The sequence below is a fragment of the Rhea americana genome, unplaced genomic scaffold, assembly GCF_003343005.1.
Source record: "Rhea americana isolate MKP2758 unplaced genomic scaffold, rheAme1 scaffold_215, whole genome shotgun sequence".
Taxonomy (NCBI): Eukaryota; Metazoa; Chordata; class Aves; order Rheiformes; family Rheidae; genus Rhea; species Rhea americana.
Window position 1 is genome coordinate 904,773 of NW_028186305.1, and position 10,686 is coordinate 915,458.

The following is a 10,686-nucleotide window of genomic DNA, read 5'->3' on the forward strand; positions in this document are numbered from 1 at the left end:
CCATTTGTGGTGGCAAGGAACATCACATGAAAAAAATGAATGAGGCACAGATTAGCATAACGTTTTGGTTAGGTTCTCTAGTTAGTTTCATAAGCACCAAATTCACTCAGATGTACCTTTTAAAATGTGTTTGTCCAGAAAGTTCTTGGAGTTTATTATACACATTTAATAACAGGTGATACCCAAGTATTGGTGAACTAAGATTACAAGCACTTTAGCATACAATGTATATTTAGGCTAAAAAAAAGATTCAGCATAAAAGTAAGTGCAGAAGAAAGCCACTTTATAGATACCCCTTCCGTCAAGTATCTACATAACACCTGTTTTCTGTTAAAAGCCCACACGATGTCAAGTAAAAGGACTAATCAAATATCTACACTTAATTCTGAACATCACATCTACTTCAGATGCAGGACAAACATTTTCAAAAGCACATTTCATTCTTCCTTCCTGAGGAGCCTTAGACTCTTCAGAAGTGACCTGATTTCAGAACTAGACTTTGAATTTTTGGARAATTTGACAGCAGCAATCCAGTAAGTTTCAAATATGACTGAAAAAAGCAGTGTGCTAACAGGATTCTTTAGATGGGTATTTAAACCAGTGTTCACATGAACAAAGCTAAGTTAATGCAAACMTCATTTTAAAGTCAGATATTTTAGCAGAACCTTGAAGCAGTCTACTTGCTATGGCAAGCAATATTAACAGGTAATTTTTTTTTTTTTATTTAACATATCCATCCTAACAGTGTGCTGGCTAGGCAGATTGTTTTACTCTTGCTTTGCAAGAACACCAATCCAGACACAACAGGAACGTCACCGAATTAACTAAGGGCTATTCCTGCTACCACTATGACAGCTAAAAACAAAAGCCCCACTTTTTGAAAAGCCAGCATATTGGATCAAACAATTTCATATCTGTGTTTTGATAACCCTGTACAAAAGAAAACTGATTAGCAAATGTAAGTGTTCATATAAAAATAGCCAACATCTCTTTAAATTTAGAAATTTATTTTGTTTAATCCACAAGCTTTATATAGCTTTAGTTAAAAAAACAAAAACAAAAAAACAGTGAAAACATGACAATATCCAAAGTTCGGGTTCCTCAAACTTTCAAAGACCACATCTCTGAAAGTTGCTTATACCATTCAGAAGAACCGCAACGAGACAAGATTTATGAATGGGGCAACGACATCTCACAAACAAAATTTATGTAACTGAAGGAATTTTTCTGGGACTGCTGATCATGGAAACTGCCCTTTAAAAAAAGAACATAAAAATACAAATGAAATTCCAGTGTTCCAAATCAACATGTTACATCAATATAAACCCACAGTGTCCTGGTAAACAACATGCTTTCATTTATGTACCATTCTAAATTGCTATTCTTGATTCACTTTAATGGAGACTATACAGGCAACAGTAGAAAGCATTAAAATATATGTACTTTCTTGGCAACTCTGCAGTGGTTTTACTCCTGGGCAAGCTTACAAACCACAAAGGTTAGTAGCATAATCTAAGTGGGCACAAAAGAAATCAAATGAGACCCTCACAAATTATCCTAAAGGTTTTGGTGAATTTTAAAGAAACTAGGGAACTGATGGTCATGTTTAAAACCTTCAAAAAAATTCCTACTGCTTCTAAAAAGTCTCACTCTAAATGAAATTATGTTGACTGTCAATGAAAGAATGTCACTAGTACACTGTGGACACCTTTTGTAATGTAAATCCATGCCCTTTGTACATGGTGAACCTCAACCTAGCAATTATTACAACAAATGTTATATTCTAAAGCTCAAACACATTTAGCAATTTGAAATTGAATTCTGAGTACAAACCAAATAAAATGTACATTATATCAAAGGTTTCAGCCTAAGATGGTGGTGACACTTGCGCCTTCCTCATTGACCTCAGTGCCTTCTCTCGCAGGTGTTTTTCTAGATCATCCAGGTTGTCTTCTGCTTCACTTTCTGTCTCCTTAAAACAAAAGATAAAGCATTTCTTCAAACACTGAAAGATAGGCCAGGCTGTAGCCCTCCAATACTTCAACTCAACAAGCAAAATCACGGAACACTCAGTTGCACTTTTGAAGTAAAACTTACTTAGAACATAAAGATATACACCAAACTCCTACCTTTTTGGGTTCTGTCTCTGCTTCCTGGTCTTCCTGTGCTGAAGTGGTATCTGCTGCAGCCACAGCAGCAGCTGCTGCAGCCGCTGCAGCCTTTTCCTTCTTATGTTTTTTGTGTTTCTTGTGCTTTTTATCCTTTTTATGCTTCTTGTCCTTCTTTTTCTTCTTCTTCTTCCCACCACCTTCTTGATCTGAATTCTGTAATGRAAACAATTCAATGGATATTAGGCCTCATTTCTGAGACTAAGATTTTGTTAAAATAGTCCTTCAACCAAACTGGGGAATTCAGACTAACTGAGCAACATGCAAAGCTCAGTAAACTCAAGTCAGTTTTCAGAACAGACGAAAGTAATGTTCCCAATCAACTGGCAAAAGCAATCCTAGAAGAGGGATAGTCTAATGTACTGCAGTGCAGCATCTCAGAATACCATGCAAACCTGATATGCTGGTCACAGCAACGACACACAAGCCCTTCTCTACAAAGGAATACTGCAGATGGAGTTTAACTCTCCAAATACTCCTCCAGCAAAATGTCCTTAGTCACTCTATTCAAAGAACGGAAAAGGACACCAGATAATGTCGTCTTTTCCTATTACGAACACCCTGAGTTTAAAACCTTCTCRCTCCGTAGACCATGGAACTCATTTTAAGTGAAGCATTCTTGTTAAGTAATCCCAGAAACTTCATGAAATGAGAGAGTCTTCTTCCACAAGTTAGAATGTTTATAATATAGCACTTGTTTCAGACTTGTAAATATTAAATTTTGAAACATCTTTACTGTAAATTGTTTAAGATGCTTTTTAAACTAAAAAACTTCACTCCAAGAATATTTTTTTTGGTATGTGAATAAGCCTAGAGCTGTTCAGCAAGCAAGTCTTGATGAAAATAGCTTGCCATATAACCCAAAACAGTACTCCTAATATTAGCAAACAAATACCCTTGCAGGTGATGGGCTCTGAGTTGGACTTTTAGCCTTTTTTGCAGGTGACCAGTTTGCAGAAGGTGAACGAGACCGAGTAGGAGATGGAGGTCCTTGATGTTTTTTTGGCGCTGGCTCAGGTGATCCTGAGGCAGATCTTGATGAAGACACCCGTCTCACAGATCGTGGACTTGGCGTGGAAGCCCTTAAAAACAGAAAAGCCACACTTAGACACTAGTGTTAAGAGATTTAAGAGAGAAAACAAGTTAGAGTGACAAAAACCAAACATGYTTGTTTATAACTTGGCTAAGCTGCCACTTAAAATGATCAGTTACTGTGTTGGCATACGCTACAAAAAGCRAAACAATCAAATGCTACTGTGGATCAGTAATGCAAAAGGGTATTGCAACTCGATAGCTTGTAAAAGGATAGTACTATCGTTGTTCAGGAATGACTACTCTCTTTCATCAGATATGATTAATTTATAAGCACATTAAAACCAAGAGAATAGCACTGCTATTCTACCACCCAATGAAGAGAGAGTGCAAGACATTACATTCAGCTACATTCTCTATTTTTTTTCCCACCTGCTCAGTCCCAGTGCTCTTCTGTACTGTTAAAAGATGCCTCAAACTCTACATAAAGCCTCTCTAAAGCTTCTCCCCAAGTTACACTTTTTAAGATTGGAAGCACCCATTAAAAAAAAAAAAAAAAAAGCTTCAAAAAATGCACATTAGAAGTTGGCTGTCAAAAAGCCAAACAGAGCCACCAATGCTTGAGCAACATACAGAGATACACAACACCACTTTAGTTTGATCCCCTAACTATTCCTCCTGTTGCACCAAAACAAAACACAAACAACACAAACAAGAAGTGAGTTTTTTTTTTTTACTTTGTCTTCTTAGGTTCTGGTGTCCTTGACACCCTCCTGATAGGTCTAGTGCTTGGAGATGGAGACTGTCTTCTCTGAGGTGAAGCTGAAGCTCCTCTTCGCATTGGCGGCGGGCTTGCAGAGGTATGAGAAGCTCTAGGCCGAGGTGAAGGTGAATGCCTTTTGTTTTGTGGTGGCGAACGTGTTTCCCGATTAGACCTACTGGGAGGAGAACCCTTCCTGTGCTTAGAAGATACTGAAGGTGAGCGCCTCTTAGCAGCTGGGGAGCTCCTTTGTTTTGGTGGTGGCGAATGGGAGACTCTGCGTTTTGACTGTGGAGAAGGTGAGGCCCTTCGTTTAGGAGGGGGAGGAGGAGAAGCTGTTCTTCTCTTCGGAGGTGGTGAAGGAGAGTATCGTCTCTGTATCGGCGGAGAATATCTTCTTGGAGAGGGTGAGCGTCTACGCGGAGGTGGTGATGGAGACCTAGAAAGGTAATTGAAGTTCAGATGTCACAGACATGAATTACTTGCAAGTGCCTTGCATTTTGCTCAGAGAGGAGAAAAATTACAAAAGTCTCTCTCTAAAAACTCCTTAAAGCCTTATCTGGTAACAAACTTTTTGGAAAATAAGCTTAATGGGTGTACTAGATCCAGGCTACACATCTGCCACAGAAAACAAAGAGACTGCACTACCAAAACTACATTCCCCTCAATAAATTGCAATCAAGGAACAGGTCCCCTAAATTATGGTATTTATTTTTGGAAGTCAACCAAACCAGAAGCAACTATTTTATGGCAAAATGCAATACAGTACCTTCGACGAGGTAATGAAGGTGACCGCCGCCGCCGTGGAGGAGGGGCAGGTGAAGGAGAGCGTCGTCGCCTCGGAGGAGGGGGTGATGGACTTCGCCGCCGCCTACTAAAGAGGCATCAGAATTACTCAGAAAAGTTGTAATTGAATCATGAGGTTTTTTCCTTTTATTCTTGTTTTCTCTATGCCAATTACTCTCATTCATGCAYTGCTTCAAAATGAAATTCTATTAGAACTACTAATAGAAAAATTACATCCAAGTCCATCTCTAAAAAGCATGAGAATTTTCAGAGCCCAAGACTCCAGTCAGACAATTTCTCAATCTGCTTAACTCGATGGATTTGCAACCTGCAGACAAAGAGGAAGCCCCACTCGCGCCCATATTTTCCTCATTTCTGCCATCTCCCTTGCACAGAATATAGTGATCACCTAATAAGTCAGATATGTTCACTGATCCAAAAGACAAAAAAAAAAAAAAAAAGTTGTCATCATGCAGTAACACGACTGCTAGATCCAACACAAGGGAGGGCTGGGAATGCCCATCTGTGTCAGGGAGAAAAATAATTTCAGCAGCAGCCTCCGATGGAATCAGATTAAGCATAGTGTGAAACTGTACACTCAGAAACAACTTTGTCTAGAGATCTGAAATCTAAGATGACTTACCATTTCCTGAAATGCTGACAAAAATCAGAGTTGGTGCTAACTGCTGCTATTTGGATTCAAGTTATTCACAAAATGAGCCATTCTGCTCTCAGATAGGTTTATGGGCTTCTGGGAGGGGAAACTTTGATCAAACAAGTTGTCATGGAGTTACGGAAAAAGCAGCACTTTGTAAAGAAAAATAGCTTTTAAGCAATTCAAGTAATGATATGAAAAAAAAGACAAAACAAGCATAATGAAAGAGACCAAGTCAAGGCAGCACAGCTTGGTGAAAATGGAGGCAGACAGCTCGTCTAAACAACAAGCTACCTAAATTTTAATTCCAAATACTCTGGCTGCTGTTTTCCAAGGCACAAAGTTATACTCTCTATAGACAAGAGTTTGCCCCAAAAGCCGCTTGTGACAGATCATAAACATTTGTATATGATCCGGTCTGGAAAAAATACCAGATGTTAGAGTTGCCCTAATTAAACACTTCACAATGTTAAACATTTAGACTAGAACGAAGCACTTAAGGCTTTATGCAGAAGGCAACAGTTAAATTTATTATTTTGTAAACAGCTGAAAGTATCTCCACATTCTAGTCCGTTTCGTATGCAACTGTTTGGCAAGCAACAAGATCCAGAATGATAATGATCTACATTTTAAGATCCAGTCACACTTCATATGAATCAGATTATGTATGCTGCAACAATATTCTAGTCAGGCCTCAATTACAGATTACTCACAAAAAAAGAAATTACACCAGATTAATAAATTCTTTGTACACCCAGCTTCTTGTGCTTTCCTATATTCTGGGCTGAGTACAGAGCACGCAATTTCACAAGTGTTGCAAATACTGGCTACATAACAAAGGGAAAAAAAGTTCTTATTCAGTGCCCATGTCTGCCACTAGTTCCAAACACTTAAAGGACAGAGGAATGAGACTTCCTGAAATTCAGCTGTGACACACAGTATAAACACCTTTATCAACTGTTGCAGGTTTAGGGAAGGGTTTTAGCCAGAACATCAACTGCAACAGAAATGCAAAGTGGTGCTCACCTATCTTTCAAATCTGCATATACAGAATAAGAAAAACCCTGGATCAATACAAATGCATTGTTGTTTTAAGGCAAAAACAGGCAGCATGTTGCCGGACATTATACACTTACTTGAAGTACTGATTAACAACAGATATGGGGCAAGTGTTTCCTTTGCTGTTGGGTAGGTTTTTTTTTTTTTTTTTTTTTTTCTTTCTCTTTTCTTTTTTAAGGGGGGGGGGCAGTGAAGTGGCCCAGATCCAAGGCATTAAGAGAACAGTCTGAATTTCCCTCATCTTATCACTCTGAGTGTACAAGTCAGAAGCAGGAAAGATAGTAAATACTTGCCCATGACAAAAGAAATGAGAGCCTTTCTAAATGGTCTTTTACATACAAATCCTAGTTAACAGATTAATTTCTAACCAACCTTTTCATCACTGGTGATTGCCACCTCTTTTCCATCTGCATCCTGATAGCAGTGCAGGAAAAAACAAAGTGTAAAAAAATTCTATTTGCCATACAGTTGAGGCAAAAATGAACACGCTCAAATAAAGCTCAAAGTAATTCTCAACAAATGAGCACAACAAGAATACGATACTGAAACAGACAAAAGGTCCATCTACCCCAGCAGCCCATTTACGGCAGCTGGCCGTAGATGCTTTGGGAAAGAGTGCAAGAGGCAAAGTTGGTACAGAAGAAACCCGTCAACAACAAACAAAACCAAAGGTCCTCGATATATCCTGGTGGCTTCCAGAGGCTTCCAATTTAAAGAAGATCATATGAACTAAGTATTACAATTCAGATCACACGGAAATCCATGGCTTCACTACAACTTGGAGGAAATCCTACCTTGTCATTAGAGAGGAAGCTTGCTATAACTAGCATCAAGAACCTCATTTTCATTTCTAGGATAAAGTTTGGAGGAAAAGCATTATCTTTTTTTCTGTCTGTGCAGTTCAGGGATAATTGGACCCAACTTACTCTGTTGGGGGTCTGCTGACAATTACACAGCACAAAAAACAAGCAACATGAACCAGATTCAATTATATAAAAAAACTGCAACAGTTATGCACAGCTTAAGAAATTACCGAGGGGAAGATTCTTTCTGACGTTTTCGTGGAGAAGGTGATGGACTACGTGAATGCGAATGGCGTCTGCGCCTACCAACTTCCCCATTCTTCACATTAGATCTTTTAGGTCGTTCCTCCTCAGATGAGGATGATGAGCCAGAATCTGTATGTACAGAAGAATTAATCCCTGAAAAATTATTCTCACCRTACTATTACGCGGTTACTGATCCAGTTATACTGCTGTTCAAACTACTAAGCTCCCCCACTCCCACAACGGAAAAGGTCTCTATTTAAAAGTAGCTCAAGCAACATAAATGTAACTAAAAATGTTTGTTCAAGTGAAGTGGTAAGTAAATATTTACCCCAAACTTCAACCACTAGAACTGGGCCACACAACATTTCTGTCTATGACTGCCCTTTACCTTCTAATTTGCATGACTAGTCAAATTTTAAGTGGACAACCACCAGGCCAAACCCAGGTTAATTTACCAAGCTCAATCATACCAGAGTTCAAAAATATTAGGAAATAACCTACAGCAACAACAAATTAAGTACTCTTCAGTTTTAAATTAAAAAAAAAAAAAGATGTTTCTACACGGTGGTAAAGGTTTAAAAGTGCAACTTTTAAAGGTGAAAGCCCATTAAGAAAAGCTTAGTAGAGCCTTTAAAAAATCTGCTTTCTTCCTCAAAGCAGTGTGAGCAATAATTAAGAAAAACTTCTTTATGTAGAAGTGGTACATCTGTAATTAAGTTTACAATAGCATCATAGACTAAACTGATAATAATTTTAATCAAAACTTGAACTTCAGTGAAGCAGTATCAAATGTTAAATAYAATCCAGTTTTAGAAAGTGTGTGTTATCCATACCAGATGATGACTGCTGATTTTGCCTTCTGTACTGACGTCTCTGTTGCACAGAATCTGCTGCAGCCATTTTACCTCCTTTATCTTCTTCTGAAAAAGTACGCACACACACAGAGTATTTAAAACTATGGATACAAAATTTGCTTTATTCAGACAGAAGTGAAGCAGTATTTCAGCAGGTCAAGCATATTTTTTCTTACAACTTCAGCTAACATTCAGTTCAGATTATGTACTTTGGCTGAGATTTTTTTCAAGAAAGCTTAAATCGAAATATTTGAAGCAATGTGAATGATCCTGCTTCTAAAAATTCCTGCTTTCAATACTAATTTGAAAATAGGGTTCACAAAATATTTTACTGTTGTCTTTTGTAGTCATGTACCTTTGATTAAAAACAACCCTCAAACACAGAAACCACCACCACCACCAAATCACACCACACACCCCGAAGTCTATGTTGAAAACTGAGCTGTACCTGATTCAGACAGTTCTGCCTTCCTTGGTTTTGGCGCTGGCGAAGGAGATTCTCTTTTTTCAGTACTCTTATGTTTGGTTGCTAAAAGACAAAGTCAAATTAGCTTTCTCGCAACTTAGCTGCAGTTTCTTACATAATTGCATGACTTACTGCCCATACAAACTGTAGAAACTATCCTTGAGGGGAAAAGAAAAGATAGCACAAAATTATAAAGCTGCTGAAAGACAGATTTATATTCAATTACCTGATGCTCTGCCAGGAGAAACAGAGCCACGGCTTTTTCTTGTACGATTTGACTGCTGGGGTGTTGGAGACCTACGTGGTTTTGGAGGTGGACTTGCTGGTGGGGATGGTCTGTGCCTTCGCCTAGGAGGACTTGCAGAAGGAGACAGTCTACGTGTTTTACGAGGAGGACTGGACACAGTTCTTTTAGGTGGTTTCTTTGGTGGCGATCGAGAACGTGAGGAAGAGGAGGAAGAGCTGCTGCCAGACAGAGATGCTGATGATCGTCTCCTCCTGCAAATCAAATAAAACATTAGATTCTGACTAGTCAGTTCAATAAATGTTTGAGCATGAACACCAGGAACTGCACTCATTTTCAAGCACATCTATAGGGCCACATACAAGAGCACTTCCAAAACAGGATGTACAGCCTTCAACACTTGTTTTGTAGAAAAGGAGATCAATCTTAATCACAGCTATTGTTTAGACAGGGAGCAACAAATTGTTRGTGTTACCTTTGCTTGCTTTCTGTCAATCTACAGACTATGACTAAGCTTTTAACCTGGGAGCAATTAGTTTTCTTTTGGCTCTCTAGCTTTTGGATGGTTAAGAGAATTCTCCATGTTAGCGCATGTGATTTAACGATCTCCAAAGAGATCACTTAAGAGTTTGGTGTGCAAAGACACTAAAAATGTTTTTATACCAGGAGGCAAAAAAAAAAAAAAAAAAAAAAAAAAAAAAAAAAAAAAAAAAAAAAAAAAGACAGACAACAACTCCAAATGAATCTGGTTTTGTGTGTTCTTGTTTTAGACTTTCATTTTTACTTCATAAATTTTAAGAGGTAGGGCCTCTAGAATTCTGCGGCAAAATTTGTGGCAAGTTCTGTTGCAATTGTGTACCTGCAGAATCCACCTTTGGCTGCAGAATTCCTGAGAACCTGGAAAAAAGAAACCCTACCTTGAGTGAGAAACATTTGCTGAAAGCAAGTTCTTGTACATCTTGCAACATACACGTTTGATACTTTGCACAGTTCTCCCAACAACTGTGTTAAATGAACATCTTTACAAGCTCAAAAAATAGTAATCATTTTGTAAAGCCTCAAAGGAAGCACCATATTATGCTGCTCCTATTACGACTAATGTCCCTTTCGACATTGCCTTCAGTACATAATTTGCTATTCAGTACGCTATACTCAGAGCTTTGCTACTAGAACAATTGCTTAGGCTGGTAAAAGTGCAATCTCAGCACCAGACTTCAAAACAGTTTAAACATTTTTTTTATTAAAAGATCATGAGGAAGAAATAAATTTTTAGTCAAAATKATAATCTCCTTTAACTATACATGATGGAACAGTAAGTCTTAACTTAAAATTCCCAACAAGTAAAATCCGCAGCAATTTACTCTCACTTTTTCCCCTGTAGGGGACAAAACAATGCTGAAAAACATCACGTCAGCCTATGCTGGGAGCTATCCAGGGGCATTTGAGTGAGTTGGAGTTCTAAAGCTGCCACTTTTCAAAAAGGAAGATGAAATTCTCTTGACTATTTCAATTCAAAAGACTGTTTCACAGCTACYAGAATGGTTCCCTCTACACTTTTGAAATGTGATACTGAAATTTTATACCACTCATCTCATACATAACTGATGGTATTG

At 38.3% G+C, this 10,686-nt stretch overlaps 1 protein-coding gene across 10 annotated transcripts in view; it reads right to left on the reverse strand.

The window, feature by feature from the left end:
* Window positions 1-990: 990 nt before the first annotated feature.
* The window catches only part of SRRM1 (serine and arginine repetitive matrix 1), a 19,120-nt gene continuing 9,424 nt past the window's right edge, over window positions 991-10,686 (reverse strand). For 7 of the 10 annotated variants that reach the window (XM_085305025.1, XM_085305022.1, XM_085305027.1 and 4 more), the window contains 9 exons: window positions 9,056-9,327; window positions 8,812-8,892; window positions 8,343-8,429; window positions 7,494-7,638; window positions 4,730-4,834; window positions 3,938-4,399; window positions 3,064-3,250; window positions 2,130-2,324; window positions 991-1,972 (listed from right to left, as the gene is read on the reverse strand). In XM_085305025.1, coding sequence (XP_085161151.1) covers window positions 1,868-1,972; window positions 2,130-2,324; window positions 3,064-3,250; window positions 3,938-4,399; window positions 4,730-4,834; window positions 7,494-7,638; window positions 8,343-8,429; window positions 8,812-8,892; window positions 9,056-9,327 — 1,639 coding nt within the window. In that variant the 3' untranslated portion in view covers window positions 991-1,867. The remainder of the gene's footprint in view (window positions 1,973-2,129; window positions 2,325-3,063; window positions 3,251-3,937; window positions 4,400-4,729; window positions 4,835-7,493; window positions 7,639-8,342; window positions 8,430-8,811; window positions 8,893-9,055; window positions 9,328-10,686) is intronic. The other 3 variants (XM_085305021.1, XM_085305020.1, XM_085305023.1) reach the window with 3 other exon arrangements.